At 39.6% G+C, this 17,172-nt stretch overlaps 1 protein-coding gene across 3 annotated transcripts in view; it reads right to left on the bottom strand.

Moving 5' to 3' along the window:
• Positions 1-5,447: 5,447 nt before the first annotated feature.
• MET (MET proto-oncogene, receptor tyrosine kinase) overlaps positions 5,448-17,172 on the bottom strand; it is a 115,414-nt gene continuing 103,689 nt past the window's right edge. For all 3 annotated transcript variants that reach the window (XM_010831211.1, XM_010831213.1, XM_010831212.1), the window contains 3 exons: positions 16,982-17,147; positions 7,799-7,935; positions 5,448-7,693 (listed from right to left, as the gene is read on the bottom strand). In XM_010831211.1, coding sequence (XP_010829513.1) covers positions 7,477-7,693; positions 7,799-7,935; positions 16,982-17,147 — 520 coding nt within the window. In that variant the 3' untranslated portion in view covers positions 5,448-7,476. The remainder of the gene's footprint in view (positions 7,694-7,798; positions 7,936-16,981; positions 17,148-17,172) is intronic.

The following is a 17,172-nucleotide window of genomic DNA, read 5'->3' as shown; positions in this document are numbered from 1 at the left end:
AGCTTGACTGTAATGGAAAGAGCAGCCACCGGAACACAGTGGCAAACGTCAAAGTGACTGCTTGGGCTGGCAGACAGTAGTCTGTCCGTTACCACTTTCCAGCACTTCCAGAATTAGGGACAGAAAGACAACTCATAAAACAACTGGGGAAGTATAAACAACCATGAAAGGTAAAGGAAAATGAGATGAAATAGAGTGTTTAAAAATTCTAGGCTGCCCAATAAAAGTAGGAACAGACATTAGATGTCATGGACCATAGTGGGGAACACAAATGATTTGGGGAGTCAGTGAAAAACAGTTCTGACATGTTTGGATGCCAAAGATTTTTAAAGTTGATCTCTTTTGGCCTGGTAAGATTTTATGCATTTTTGTCGTTCCAGTCCAGAGGTCTAAGGATTAGTGGATGTTTCTGCCAGCCTGGAACTCATGTGGTGAAAAGAACGTATGCCTGTGACAGTGAAAGGGTGAATACATAAAGACAAAAGGGCTTCTTTTCAAGAAAAGGGAAAAAAATTAATTATCACTGTAATCTGGGACCAGTGCTTCAAAATAATGTTAAATTAGCACTGTACTTAAAATTTCCCATTTATATATCCTAAATATGGCCATTTTCATCTCAGTTGATTTTTTTTTAATGCTAACTAGCTTTCAGAATGCTTAACCAGGTAGGGTTTAACTGCCCAGAAGAGTGGGACTTGAGCCCTATTCTAAATTGATCTATATGGGGAACCAGCTCTTCATTTAAAAAAAAAAATTAAAAAAGGATTAGAAGCTATTTGGATATCTGACGCTAATTTTATATGGAACTAATGAACAAACTAATTCATGTAAGTTTTTAAATAAATCTATAATTTCATTGATAAGAAGGAAAACATGTTTATCAGAATAGCTCAGAAGCAAGCAATGGAAATAAGTGTGAACACAAAAGTACTTTCTGTTTTTAGCATTAGTTAAATATTTGCCTTGAAGCCAACACAGTACTAGTTGGATGACAGGATAGTAAGTTCTATTAATGATGGACTTTTCATTATCATAGATATGCTTTTGCAATTTTCCTGGATTTCTGTTCCAGGGTCACATGGTAAGTCAATAGTAGTTATAAACCTCTCAGCATTGTGATCAATACCTTTGGCTGACGTAATCTAGACCTCTGGTGTAATTTACAACAAAGGACAGTTTGGGCAAGCCTCTGTTTTATTACCTTCAATTCACCAACTGAAATATTTCACTGGTTTATGACTGAAGTTATTTCCAATTTTTGATAGATAGGGAATTGAGATAGTCTTGAAGAAAAATGTCAAGTATGAAATGGAAAAACACTTTATGGAATTAAAAGCAATAAGCATTTCTTCCTTTGGGGCATAGTGTCTGCATACCTATCTCCTGAAACTGTGTAAAGCACCACAGGAGTGCAACCAACTGTGTCTGTGTAGTCAGCCATGTATGTCTAGTCATCCAGATGGACTGGAATATTAATGAAGTATTCCTTATCTTCCAAACACACCCCACATAACATAAAACACCATATAACAATACTGCACGTAGTCTACTTTTCCTGAGTCTGAATAATCATTAACCATCCACTTGAGCAAAGTAAGGAACAGTCATACCCTAGACATGAATACTGAGAATTGGGATTCCTGAAATTTGTGCCTTCCTGCAACCTTCCTGTAATTTAGACAGGTTGTTTTTTCCCATGTCTGTTGTTAATTCTAGGTCTGAAGGCTAAACAAGAAAAAAGGAAACTAGTCATTGAAGAAGTAATTAAAGAAATAGTAGAGAGTCTGGAGAAACAAGAAGGAACAGAGGTAGTCTTTGGGTGAACCGCACAAGAGGAGAGATGCCACCATCTTGTCACTGTTTTGTCACACTTCTCAACCCCCACCTGTACTGCAGCATCAATACTCAAGGACGAGGCAGAGAGCCTCGTCCAATAAACAGCAGCTTTATTTCTACTATGTGAAACTGGTACGAGGTGATGGATGGGGTCAGAATTTGTATTTAAGCATCTATAAGGTTCTTTCAGGCTTAATTTCTCTTTCATCAACTACAGGCTACATTTACATGGGCTTTTATTGAAGATAATAATAATAATATCACAATTACCGAGCAACTATGGTATCTAGGTGTACTTTACACACTATTTTTAGTCTTTATACAACTTGCACAGTAAGTAGGATTGACCTATGTGACAGACGAAGCTTAGATTGACAGAGGTTCAGTATTTTTTCAAAATAAGTCAGAGCTTTATCTTTTTGCTTTATGAAGAAGCTTCACTTGGTATGTTTAATCTGTGATGCCCTCCTTGATTTCAAACTGTTTTACAAAGCTATAGTAATCAAAGCAATATGGTATTGGCATTAAAACTAGACACATAGATCAATGGAACTGAACAAGAAATCCCAGAAATAAACCCACACATACGTGTTTGGTTAATTTTCAACAAAGGCACCAGAATATTCGTGGAGAAGGGACAATCCTCTCAATAAATGGTGTTGGGAAAACTGGGCAGACATATACAAAAGAATGAAACTGGACCACTATGTTATACCATTCACAAAAATCAACTCAAAATGGATTAAAGACTTGAATGTAAGACCTGAAAACATAAAACCCCTAGAAGAAAACATAGGTAGTAAGCTCCTTGACGTAAATCTTGGCAATAACTGTTTGAGTCTGACAGCAAAAGGGAAGGCAACAAAAGCAAAAACAAACAAGTGGGACTATATAAAATTTAAAAGTTTCTGCACAGCAAAGGATACCATCAACAAAAGGGAAAGTCAAACTACTGAATGGGGGAAAATATCCACAAATCCAAAATACATAAAGAACTCACACAACTCAGCAAAATAACAATCCAATTAAAAATTAGGCAGAATATCTGAATAGACATTTTTCCAAAGATGATATATAGATGGTCAACATGTACATGAAATTGTGCTCAACATCACCAAACATTAGGGAAATGCAAATCAAAATCCCAGTGACATGTCAGCTCACACCTGTTAGGATGGCTATTTATCAAAAAGACAAGAGGGGTAAAAGGCAAGAGAAAACAAATGCTGATGAGGATGTTGAGAACAAGGAACCCTTGTGCCCTACTGGGAATGTAAATTAATGCAGCCACTATGGAGAATGGTATGGGAGTTCCTAAAAAAAATTAAAAAGAGAAAACTTGCATACAATCCAACAAGTCCACTTTTGGACATTTATCTGAAGAAAATGAAAATTCTAACTCAAAAAAGATATATGCACTCTCATGTTCACTGCAGCATTATTTATAATAGCCAAGACATGGAAACAATCTAAATATCTATTGGTGGGATGAACAGACAAAGAAAAGTATATATATATAGTGTTACATGTTAGTCATTCAGTCGTGTTAGATGCTTTGTGACTTATGAACTGTAGCCTGCCAGGCTCCTCTGTCCATGGAATTCTCTAGGCAAGAATACTGGAGTGGGTTGCCATTTCCTTCTCCAGGGAATCTTCGAGACCCAGGGATTGAACCTGGGTCTCCTGCATTGCAGGCAGATTCTTTACCATTTGAGTTACCAGGGAAGCCCATATAAAATTTAGCCATAAAAAGAAGGAAATCTTGCCATTTGCTACAACCTGTATAGACCTTGATGACATTGTGCTAAGTAAAATAAGTCAGACTCTCTTATATGTGGAATCTAAAAGGAACAAACCATCAAAACACCCAAAACCAAATCACAAGATAACCCTACAAAAATTGCTCATAGATACAGAAAACAGATTGGTGATAGCCAGAGGGGATAAGACAGTGAGAAAAACAGGCCAAGGGGTCAAAAGCTACAAACTCCCAGTTATAGACTATGAAGCCTCTTCAAGATGGTTTACAGATCTAAGAAAATTCAATTCTAATATTCACTAACTGTGTAATATTGTCTCTTCGATTAAATTTCTTGGGGTGGGAAAGTGTTTATTTGTATTCCCATTACCTAGTATAATGCCTGACATATGTAGATGTTCACTAAATATTTAAATGAATTAAAAATTAATTTCTTTTACATGTTACATTTTTTCCTTAATTAAACTGGGTAAATTAACAAAGCAAGATGCCAGCAATTAAACATTTAATGTGCTTGTACAGGTTTTCTATCTCTTCAACATATTTCTCTAAGGAGGCAATCTCTTGTGTAGTTCAGAGAGCAAAAACATAATTGATGCCTACACTGTGGAATAAAAAAATCTTGTGATAATTAAAAATCCAGAGTACCCAGCAAAAATCTGCAAAGGGACATCTTTTTATCCCTCTCTCCCTAGAAAGGTTCCTTTCCAACCGCCATGTCGGTGATTCACTAAATATCATGGGACTTGCATACGCAACTCTGTTATCTATGATGGCTTAAAGTGACTGACTGAAGACAAGAAAATCCTGTTTCAGTTGAGCAATTGTTTGAAGATCTGCTACGTGCCAGATACTTGGGATGTAAGGATGACAAGTTATCTTTAGGGGGTATATGGTCTGACAACGTCCTATGGAAATGCATCTCTTGGCAGAGAAAGAGTCTGACTGGGTACGGGCATTAAATTCTCTCACTAAAGAATCAGCCCCCACCACACTTTGTAGGCATTGGTTTAAACCTGGACCTTTTTTAAAAAAAAAAATCAGATTGCCCCAAGACTTAGATGACTGAAATTTCACCTCTGAATTCCTTTACCATTACAACAATACTCACAGATATAACCTGAAGATAGTTTCGCTAATCCCTGGGGACACCTGAAGAGTGGGAACTCTCCATGAAAAGTGAGGTTTTCAGGCGGTAAGAAGTTGTCTCTCCTCCAACACCCAACTGGGTATCTTTGTGCCAACTGCAGGTTGCAGTTCCATTGTCGTTATCTTCTGGTACAAGGATGCACCTTACTGGAGAAGAGCATCGAGCTGAAGTAGGGGCCAGGTGCTCTGGCAGCTGAAAGACTGTTAGGGAAATGCTAGGAAATGCAGCAGGTCAGGGGAAACATGGTTTAGAAAGGCAGAGACTTCCTGAAACTCAGGGATGCAAATTCTTTTAGGTAAGGATGCATTAACTTGTGGAGAAGGCAATGGCAACCCACTCCAGTAGGAGCCTGGTAGGCTGCAGTCCATGGGGTTGCTAAGTCGGACACGACTGAGCAACTTCACTTTCACTTTTCACTTTCCACTTTCATGCATTGGAGAAGGAAATGGCAACCCACTCCAGTGTTCTTGCCTGGAGAATCCCAGGGACGGGAGAGCCTGGTGGGCTGCCGTCTGTGGGGTCGCACAGAGTCAGACATGACTGAAGCGACTTAGCAGCAGCAGCAGCAGCAGCAGCATTAACTTGACTAACAACACTCTTCTAATGGATGACTTGATGTAGCCAGGTAAAATCAATCTTAGGCTTCCCCTGTCCTTATGTAAATGGGCAGGTAATCAAGCATGACTAACAATAACCAACTTCGAGTATACAAGACGATACATCACTTTAATTGTATGATTTATCCGAACAACAACTATTAACATACAAAGTACCATTCAGCTCAACTGCAGGTATAGGCAGTGACAAGTATCTAATTCTTAGAAGAATCACTTAACTCCCACAGTCTGTCTAGACATATTAACCAAAGGACACGTTTATAAATAGCAAACATGAAATTCACATTGTAGCTTTTTCAAGCATATATACAGGTGTGCAGTCTTGTTGATGAGTTGTTTCCATAAGCTCTATTCTTGATGTGTTCATTCTCCTGACATTAGTAGAAACCGTTTTTTCCTGCAGAGCAGATTTTTTTCTTCCTCATCCATTATTTACAATATTCTGTAATTAGTATCACTCTATACACTTCTGAAATAATAATATTTGAATTGGAATATCTCTGCAGTACAATTCCTTGGGTCTTCTGGTAAGTTCCACCACTGTCAAAGAACTTTCAGTTGTAATCACTGTCTCACAAAAAGAGCTTAACTCTACTATTGGGTTTTAGCTCAACTCTACTATAAACACACCCTCTTTATAGCTTGCTGTGTTAACCCTTGGCTTCAAGTCCTGGTGATGTAATGAGGGTGGGGAGTTCTGGCAGTCAGTACATTTCCTTATCACTTATTCACAGCCATTTAAAATCATGCTGTTATTAATCCAAGTTCGACATACCTTTTCTGAAATGTTCACAGTGCAGTATTTTTGTGGCCTAACAAAAGTTTTCTCACATCATTAAAAATAAACCTTTTTATAAAAATATAATACTTTAAATGTTTACATCAACAAAACCAGTTTGAGTATCCTGTGCCACATGCATTATACAGTAGTAAGCACAAAATCCCACAGAACAAAACATCACAAAAGTCCTGACCAGAGTAACTGTTCATCCAGGCGAAATGGTCAGAACTTTCAATCAACATATTTTTTCTCTAAAATATGTTTTGCTTAATAACACACAATGTTCTAATACAAAACTGGATTCCCCCTGATTTGGTTGTTTCAATTGTCTGTGGGGTGGAAAGCTGCCACCTGACAAAGAGGCTGACGTTTCCAGTCCATTGATTCTTTCCAAGGCTCTACATATAAGCCATGGTTGGAACCAATAATGCTTTTAGTCAGAGGTATTCTGCTTCAAAAACATGCTGAGTTACCTTTAAAAACAACTGTCATCACAAATTACTTGTTTTATTTTCAGAGTTGTCATTAAAAAAAAGATAAAACTTCTAAGTGTCCACAACCAGATTAGCAAAGTATCATTCTTAAACAGTTGATTTTTAAATGACAAATATTTCACTGCGACTAAGCTATTTTATGAAAACGTAAATGTTGTTTATGTACAATATGTAAATATTCCTATAAAGTTATAAACATATTTCATGTCCTGCTGTTTTGAAATGTTGACTGTATTGTCTATGGATAGTTCTCCAATAAAAGGAATGTGTAGACAAAAATTTAAAAGGGAATGTTTACCTAATGGGCAAATGACAACATCGGTGATAAAAAAAATGTGTTTTTCATACAACACATAAGTTCTTTGAAACATTTTAATTCTAAATGAGTGGTTTGGTTCCAGGGCTGCCATGCCCTGTTGGGACATTACCATTTCTTTTGAATTTTCTGTCATTAAGAAGTCTTCAAAATGCATTGCTTCACTTTCCCATATGAAATCAAATGGGATCTTGATTTTAAAAAATTTCAACCCAGCATTTGGGTTTTGGCCTGAATGTGACAGAAGCATTATCACAGCTGCAGAATTGCTGTTGGTCACTGGTCTGCGAGACCAAGCTGCTTGCTCTGATGCTTTGTCAGATGAGAAATTCTGTAGAATCCAGTCATTTTAATAACAATATAAGGTCCTATAATAGTGCAATCTTGGCAAAAGCAAAAAGTACCCGGTGGCCTTTCAGTGGCCAGGCAGTGAAAAGAATGTTGGACAAAGGGTGGACTGTTGTTCAGGCAGTTCAGTGATGTTTCTCAGACGGGGACTCAGTGGCACAGGTGCCTCCATCCATCATGTGTCATCATCATCCTCGCCACTGACATTATCTTGTGATGACAACAGAGAAGGATATGGAGCGACACATTTGATGTTCACGTAAGTAGCATTCACATGGACATAGTGCTCCCCAATGAAAGTAGAGAATATCACGGATATCCTGGAGACCAGTTCAGAAAAGGATGGGCGCAGTTCAGCTTTAGGGTGCCAGCATTTCAGCATCACTTCATACCTGTTTCAGAAAGGATGCAATGCTGTGAGGACTCTGAAGGCAAGCACTTCTGCAAAAGTAAAGAACATATGAGCTACAGAAGACACTGCTGGAATTCTTACTTACAAGGGATCTGGGCAGTATTCAGGTTGTAGGAGCCTTCTTCCTTGCAACAAGTAAACTGTTATGTCAAAGGTGTTGACGTCAGGATAAGGTGGTGCTCCTCTTGTCATCAGTTCCCAGAGAAGCACGCCAAAGGACCACTGGTCAAACAAGGGAAGGGAGAATCCAGGTAAGGGAAGAATGGCCGCACAAATATGAAAGGTGATCAGTAGGTCTTCATTACAAAACTTGGTTTAGTATTCAACATTATTGCTGTTTTAGGCAAAGTTTTCCTTGAAGACAATTAGTAACATAAGTTTACGACTTGTTTAAGCCAGAATTAAAATTTAGATTACAAGTAAATGTAAAGTTTTCAAAAAGGATGCCTGAAATCCACATGATGATTACAATTTCATCAGTAGTTAGCACAGTGCGTTTTCCAAGTTCTTTCTTATGGAGTCACAGCATTAACATGTTTCTATCCTTCTTTATTCAATGGCTTCATTACAATTTTAGACTATTAGTAAAAAAAAAAAAAAAAGAAGACAAGGCTTCCAAAATCTAAATCTGTGGAATTTCCAAATGAATGGAAATACTCCTTAAGAAATGTAACCATATCTAAAAGTTAATGTTAAAAGGTCTAAGTCAGTAAAAATAAAAATCTATATTAAAAATCAGAAGTAATAAGACTGCTCAGCATCAAGGCTCTTGAATGAAAATGAATTTCAATAAAATAACTATATTTTGAAAATGTTATAGGAGGAAATTAATATAAAACAGCTGTAACAGTACTTTATGGGATGATCACAAGGACACAGAGAGGTTGACTGATCTGCTAAAAATTCCTCAATAAATCTGAATTCACACAGGGATAAACATTTCAGAGTTCACGACTCTTGGGTTTTGCTTGGTCTACCAAACTTCACTAAATATGCAGTTTCTTGATTTGGAGCACTCTCCTTGGAATAGATCAGGTCATGCATGTTATCTCACCCTGGACATGTGCCAAGGTGAGAATGACACAATAAGAGTAAATCAATATGTGTGGGTCACCCCCCGGGCAGAGGACCCAGGAAACCAGTTCTCTCACCACACTTCCAAGACACTTGCACACAGCAGCATATAGGGGCAGAAATGAGGCCCTGAGGAAAAAGAAGCTTGGAGGGGAAGGAGAATATAGCCCAGACATGAAGAGCGGAAAACATAAAACTGAGATGCAAGTGTAGCTCATAACTCAGCAAGGAGACTAAAGCATGTGTTTCTGAAAGGAAGCAAGCAGGTAGACATTGTAGTTGCTGATACAAATCTCCATGAATGACTTTTTCCTTTCGTCCAAGTTTAAGAATGCTTTAAGGCCACTGACTTCCTTGATCCAAATAGAGAAAACAAACTCCTTGGGTGGGTGGGTGGGGGGGAGGCGGGGGCAGAGTACTAGATAAATTTGCTGTCTTCTGGAGTCTTTCATGGAAAAGGCAATGGCACCCCACTCCAGTACTCTTGCCTGGAAAATCCCATGGATGGAGGAGCCTGGAAGGCTGTAGTCCATGGGGTCGCTGAGGGTCAGACATGACTGAGCGACTTCACTTTCACTTTTCACTTTCATGCATTGGAGAAGGAAATGGTAATCCACTCCAGTGTTCTTGCCTGGAGAATCCCAGGGACGGGGGAGCCTGGTGGGCTGTCGTCTGTGGGGTCACACAGAGTTGGACACGACTGAAGTGACTTAGCAGCAGCAGCAGCAGGAGCCTTTCAAAGTTTTCAAAGCCTCAAAATCTTCTGAGCCACTTCTGATGACACCACTGTGTTAAGTCCCAGAATTTGCATTAGAATTTAAATCAGTTTAACAAGTATCTATTGACCCTTGAGGGCTTCTCATGTGGCGTGGTGCTAGAGGTAAAGAACTGGCCTGCCGATGCAGGAGACAGATGCAGGTTCAATCCCTGAGTTGGGAAGATCCCCTGGAGAAGGAAATGGCAACCCACTCCAGTATTCTTGCCTGGAGAATCCCATGGACAGAGGAGCCTGGCGGGATACAGTCCATATGGTCACAAAGAGGTGGACACGATGAACGTGACTTAGCACACACTGACCTTTGATGATGCACAGGTAGGTTACTGTCCAAGTTACTGGACAGGCCCTGAGGCTGATTTAACAGGGTTGAGAGAATTATGCAATTAGTTATGTAATTAACTGTCACGTAGAACAATAAGATCTAATAACTACAATACAGAGCTATTATAGAAAAGAGGTACAGATGTTGTGAAAAGGCTAAGGGATAATGGGGTAACTAAGAGAGGCTTCAGGAAGAAAGTGACAGTATAGTGGGTCCTGAGAAACTGCGAGAGTTTGTTCTGTAGATACATGTATTGTGAGGGCAGAAAGAGTATTCTGGATGAAGGCAGTGGACCCAGGGGTAAAGGGTAAGACACTCAAACGTGTTTTTTTGAACTGTAAGGACAACAGGTCACTCTGCTTGACGTGTGGAGCAGATGAAGGGATGAAGGACAGATAAGGTTGAAAGGGGACCGTGTTTTTGAATAAGGTTGAAAGGGGACTGTGTTTTTGAATGTTAATCATGGGTTAAACTGAAATCAATGGGACGTGACTGGGGTTGAGCTCCAGGAGATTGCATCTGTAAACACTGCTTTAAACAAACAGGGGAAGCTCATCCACAATATGGAGACCAGTTAGGACACTTTTGAATGGGGCAGGTGAGGGCTGCTACTGAACACTGGCAACATGGAACCTTATGAGACTGAACTCTCTCTCTCCCGGGAGAGACTGAACTCTGCCGGGAGAGCGAACTCTCTAATTTGCTTTCCCGAATTAAAGCGGTGGGAGAGAGCACGTGTCATCAAATGAGCTTGGCATGGGTGGGCATCATGCCCTTTAAAAAAAGATTGTCTTATTTAATCCTTATAACAAGTCTGTAATGTATTCAGTTTTGTAGATGTTTCAAGAATGAGGAACCGAAGTTCTGAGAGGCTGATTACTAGTATGTGATCGACCCCATGGACTGCAGCCCACCAGGCTCCTCCGTCCATGGGATTCTCCAGGCAAGAGTACTGGAGTGGGGTGCCATTGCCTTCTCTGAGTGTGTGATCAGGTCTCCCTAACTGACAGTCTAGGTTATAGGAGGTCTGGAGGCAAATTTGCAAAAACAAGGGGGAAGAGTTGGATAAATTTAGTCCTATAAGGAATTATAGTGAAAGTCGTTCAGTCGTATTCAACTCTTTGGGACCCTATGCACTATACAGTCCATGGAATTCTCCAGGCCAGAATACTGGAGTGGGTAGCCTTTCCCTTCTCTAGGGGATCTTCCCAACCCAAGGATTGAACCCAGTTCTCCCACATTGCAGGTGGATTCTTTACCCAGCTGAGCCACCAGGGAAACCCAAGGAATTGTAGGATTTAGGCAACTGATATCAGCGGAGGATTGGAGAAATCATGGGACAGAAGAGGTGAGAGGGAGGCAGTTTCATGAACAGTCTGCATTCCAAATTCCCCTTAACAGCTTGGACTGACTGGATGGTAGGGGGTGGGGAAGTGAAGGAAGAGAATGATACTGACCAAGAACAGAAAGTGGGAGTGGGGCATGTGAGGGAGGGATAGAGAAGGACAGAGACAGACAAAGGGGTGGGGGAGGTGTACGATGCCTGTGCATTAAAAATGATTGGAAGCAAGTCAGTTTTAGCTTCAAGACAGGAGAGCACAGTCATTCATGCTTATTGTGTGAATGATCAAGGCTTTCTGAATATCTGAGCACCAGCAGTGAGCTCATCTGAAGAATCTCTGCCTAGTTTTACCAAAGACGAAGCTGAAAGCAGTTATTAGAGGTAAGAGACTATTATAAGCTATAAAAAGTGATAGGCACATTGCTGCAGCAATCAAGGAATAGATATAGCCAAATTTGAGCATTCAAAAAAGCAATTATCCTTCAATAAAAAAATAGAAAAGTAAACTGATATAATACCTTTATAAAAAAGCATAACTGATTTAAAAATGGATTAATTGATAAAATTTAGCAACTGGTAGGTTGATAATCTTTTCAATAAAACTGAAAACTTCTGCTCTTTGAAAGATACAATTAAAAAGGCAAGCCACAGACTAAAAAGTATTATTTGTAAGAACACATATCTGATAACATGTACCTATAACCAGAACACATAATGAACTCTTAAAAATAAAATAAAAAATAACCCAATTTAAAAAACACTAGAAAATAGAATACATATGATCCAGCAAACCTACTTATGTGAAATAAACCAGTTACAAAAAGAGAAATACTATGATTTCACTTATAATGAAGTATCTAAAATAGTCAAACTCTTAGAAAGTAGAATGGCAGTTGCCAGAGATGCTGGGGGAGGGAGAAATGGGGAGTTGTTCAGTGGATATAGAGTTTCAGCTTTGCAAGTTCTAGAAATCAGTTGCATAGCACTGTGCACACTGTACAATACACTTAAAATGGTTAAGATGGTCAACTTTATGTTTTTTATCATAATAAAAAAAGAATAACTGTGGAAACATTGATACTACTGATCCTCTCAAATGCATTATGCTATGTGAAGGAGACAGACTCAAGGGCTATCTACTGTATGATTCCATTTATAGAACATTCTAGAAAAGGTAAAACTACAGAGAGAAAATGAACCCATGGTTTCCAGGTTTTAAGGTTAGGGTATGTTACACCATCAAGAGGTGTAAGGAAATTTTCTGGGATGATGGAACTGTTTCACATCCTGGTTGTGGTGATTTGGGTCATACAACTGATGCAATCTTTAAAACCTACGGAACTGCACAATAGAAAGGATGAAGAGTTGGTATATTGCACAATGGTGATACCATTAATAGAAATAAAGAAGTGAGGCATCAACAGTTGGCAGAAAACAACTTGACTTTGAACACAGTAAATTTGTGTTGCTGATGAAAACATCTCGTAAGAGAGATGCAAAGGTGACTGTTGATGGAAATGGTTGAAACTGTTGAGAGAGACTGACACCTTAAGACCAAAATCCTGGGGGACAGTTGTATGTAGGCTGTGAGAGAAGAAAGAGAAGCTGTCAAGGTAAAGAAAACACAGTCTAAAAGCAGGAGGAAAACAGGATGGTACAGTGGCCCTGAAAACAAAGGAGAAGGAAATTTCAAGAGCAGGACAGCTGATGATATTAAATGCAGCAGAATGATGAAGCAGGATGAGAAAGCCAGTTGGTTGAACAAAGAAGTCAGTACTGACTTCAGTGAAAGCACTTGTACTAAGCACAAACACTATGCAACACTGGATATGAGTAATTACATGTATAGAAGATACTTCAGTTGTTGGAAAGGCTTTCAAGAGTATTTAGATTTTAGCTGAACTGCATCTGGGCATTTGTGAGAAAGTACACCTTCCTACAAACAGGCAAGTTTTTGTCTGTAGGTCTCAACATAATACAGGTTATTACAGGTGCTTGGATATGTTCCATGTCAACATTCAAAAGATTGTGCTGTCCTAGAAATGAAAACTTTATGCAAATTTATAAATCCATCAATAACCATCAATAACCATCCAATCAATAACAATTTGTCAAAGCAGCATGGTATGGACTACTCAGGTTCACCCTTTATATAGTACAGTATAGAGTCTTTCAATGAGAGGGAGAAAGACATAGCACTTTGAATCTATAAAAGCCTGTGTAAATTTCCTAAGTATCTGAGTGACAGTTGCTTTACAAGAAGTGCTAAACTCTTGCTGTGCATGCGTATTTTTGTGGAGATAGTGGTGAGTGGTACAGGACTATCAAAAAGCTCAGAATCCCAACTCTTGCCTTGAGCATCCAAAATTTCATCACACTTGTATTAATAACTTTGCTGAGATATGATTTATATGTCATAAAATTTGCCAACTGTACGTGTATAGTCAATGATGTTTAGTAAATTTATATAGTAGTGCAGCTATCATCACTATTCAGTTTTAGATCAATTCTAACATCCCAGAAACTTCCCTCATGCCTGTTGGTAGTCAATCTTTGCTCCCACTCTCAGCCCCAGGCAACCACTGATCTGTTTTCTGTCTCAGCTTTTTGCCCTTTTCTAGAAATTTCACATAAATGGAATTACTCAATGTGTAATAATTTTGAGTCTGCCTTCTTTCACCTGACATAATGTTTTTGAGGTTTATCCACATTGCAGCATGCATCAGTGGTTCTTTCTCATTACTGAATACCATTATTCTGTTGTATAGATATACCACACTTTATATACCCATTTCCCAGTTGATGGACATCAAAATTGCTCCTGGTTTTGACTATTCATAATTGACTATTATGAATAACACTGCTGTGAGCATTCATGAGCAAGTCTCTGTGTGGGCATATGTTTTCATGTGCTTATTAGCTAGGTATTCATACATCTCCTTGGTAAAATGTTTATTCAAATCTTCTGCCTATTTTAAAAAAATGGGTTATTTTGCCTTCTTATTGAGTTCTAAGAGTTGGTTCTCCTTCCTCCTCCTCCTACTACTACTAAGTCGCTTCAGTCGTGTCCGACTTTGTGCGACCCCATGGACTGCAGCCTACCAGGCTTCTCCGTCCATGGGACTCTCCAGGCAAGAACACTGGGGTAGGTTGCCATTTCCTTCTCCAATGCATGAAAGTGGAAAGTGAAAGTTAAGTCGCTCAGTCATGTCTGACTCTTAGCGACCCCATGGACTGCAGCCTACCAGGCTCCTCCATCCATGGGATTTTCCGGGCAACAGTACTGGAGTGGGGTGCCACTGCCTTCTCCGTCTCCTTCCTAGCGGTAGTCAAGTCTAGATGAAATGTGTATGCTTTCAGGATGGGTTAAGTCTCCTTACCTGATGCCTTTACCTGTCACCATCACTAATGTTTTCTCAGCCTACCTCTCTAGCACCTTTTTATTTCCTCTTTTTCACAATCTTTCAGGATCAAAATCCAGGCAATAAGCTCTAGCATGGACTATCACATCCATTTACCAATCTTAACCACCCTGAAGTCCCATTCCTCCACTATGTCCTGTGATACATGTGTTCACTGAAAACAGGCTCTCAGTCACCCTCAGCTTATTCTCTAATGACTCTTCCACTTCCTCAGGAACCGAAACTCTACTTTCACTTAAAGACCACAATGTCTTCAAAACTCTTACCAATAGAGGCCACACCTCTCTCTCTTGCTGACTCTCAGGGAGGAGGGTAGACAACTTCTCACCTCCCAAAGCCACACACAGATCCCCATCCCATGTTACATCTTAATAGCTGCCAATCCTTTCTCTTTTGCAATCTATGTCCTCCATTAATGCTATTTCCTTCCCACCTTGTTTGCTGATGTCACCAGTTAATGCTTTTCTTGTTATCGTCAAGGACTGAGGCATTGCTGTTTTCCTACCTCCACATATCATAGTCCTCTTGATTTATGAAAGGCAAATAGAACATTCCATTCAACACCCAGGCTCCTCCACACACTCTAGACCAAATCATTCAGGTTCCAAGACCCTTCTTGTGCTCTGAGTAGCAGGAGCCTCTGCTGACCATACCCCATTTCTTCTTGACACTTTCTCTTCCTCTGGGTCTCCCATCTCTCTGCTTTTCTCCTTCATGGCATGTATGTAGGTTCCTTTGAATAACTGTATTGGAGTCTCAAAAGCCTATTTCCAGCCATGACCTCTGCTATGGACTGAATTGTGCACCATCCTTTTCAAAATTCGTATGTTGAAACTCTAACTCCCAGTGTGATGGCATTTAGATGGGGAGGCTTTGGGAGAAAATTAGGTTTATATGAGGTCATGAGGATGGGATTAGTGCCCTTACAAGAAGAGACCCACAGAGCTTACTCTTGCTCTCTCCCCAGCATAAGGCATAGTGAGAAGGTGACCATGTGCTTGCCTCGCCAGAATTTGACCACACTGGAATCCCCATTTCCCACTTCCAGCCACCAGAACTGTGAAAAGTAAACATCTGCTGTGTAAGCCACCCAGTGTATGGTGTTGATTAAGACAACCAAAGTGTTTGTACAAGCTGCAGATCCACACTTCCAGTTGCATGAAAGACACCTCTGTCTGTATTTCCTACTCCCAGGTCAAACTCAGCATGTGCAAGGCACGATTGCTATTTTTCCTCTTAAACTCGCTTTCGTGCCTCTATCTCACATAATTGTAATTACACCAGTATATAACTTCGCTCAGCTATGCCTTTCATCAATTTCTTGCTAAATACTGATGTTTCCACCTCTGAGATGCCTTCTCTTCCATCTTTTCTGTTTTGACAGTACCTATGTTATTTCATACTCTACCTCTCACTTTGTCTTCCTGTGTCTACTCCTCTCAAAACATTTTGCAGAATGAAGAAAGGCTATAGTGTAATCTGATTACATTTTAATGTTTCCACATGGCCAGAGAATAAATTCCAGACTCCCTAGTTTGCTTTCCAAGGATCTCTATGATCTACTATGAAAATATTTTTCTCAATTTATTCTCATAACTTCCCTCTGTGCCTTCTATTTTTGCCAAATCACCAATGCTTATTGTTTGCTTAGAACTTTAAAGAAGTGTATACTTTCCTGCCCCTTTATCTCACCTGGATTGGCATTTTTTATTTTACCGTCCATTCCATCATCCTTACTTTAAAGCCCATTTCAAGACTCACCTTCTCCACCAGGTGAAAGGGCAGTACGGTAGATTCAGCTGCCCAGGTGAGTGTCTCCCCCACCCTCAGAGCTCTGCTGCACGCCCTCAGATGCTTGTTCTGTGAGAGGAGGATGACCTTTGCAGATAAAGGAGGGCTAGGCAAAGGAATAATGTCTTCACTGCTAGATGTGCCTCAGAGACAGCTTCCAGGTTTCTCTAGGTAGAATTTTTCTGCCTTTGAGCTACGAGTGACTAGATTAATCCCAGTCTACTTTGTGTGAGTTAGTGATGAAATGGCTTCCCTCTCCTGCTGAACAAAGCTCTTGGAGGGCAGGGCTTACACCTGGTTCCCAAGGACCTAACATGCTGTTCTGTTGGACATTTATTCAAACATTTTTTGAATAAATGAATGAATTTATGAGGCCATAGTATGGGTACCTGTTAGACAATCAAGCCCATTTTTACTTATTAAAAAAGCTGAAATTATGGTGTTGAAGATTTCTTTTTTAAAAAAATTAAGTTCCCATAAAATTAATATAAAAGTTGGCTATGAAAGTAAAGAGGAAGTTGAGGTGATGAATACATTACCACATCTGACTTGGTGGTAAATTTCTGAGTCTGCAGGCTTTCTAAAGCCATCCATTTCACTGGCAGTTTTGCACCTGTTTTGTTGTGTACGCTATAGTATTCCTTATCATACACGTCTCTGGCAAGACCAAAATCAGCAACCTTGACGGTGAATTTTTCATCCAGCCTACAGAAAAAACAAAAATTATTGC

This window comes from Bison bison, unplaced genomic scaffold, assembly GCF_000754665.1.
Source record: "Bison bison bison isolate TAMUID 2011002044 unplaced genomic scaffold, Bison_UMD1.0 scf7180017864525, whole genome shotgun sequence".
In the NCBI taxonomy this organism is placed as follows: domain Eukaryota; kingdom Metazoa; phylum Chordata; class Mammalia; order Artiodactyla; family Bovidae; genus Bison; species Bison bison.
The sequence above is the reverse complement of the archived record's forward strand: the minus strand, read 5'-3'. Positions and strand labels throughout refer to the sequence as shown.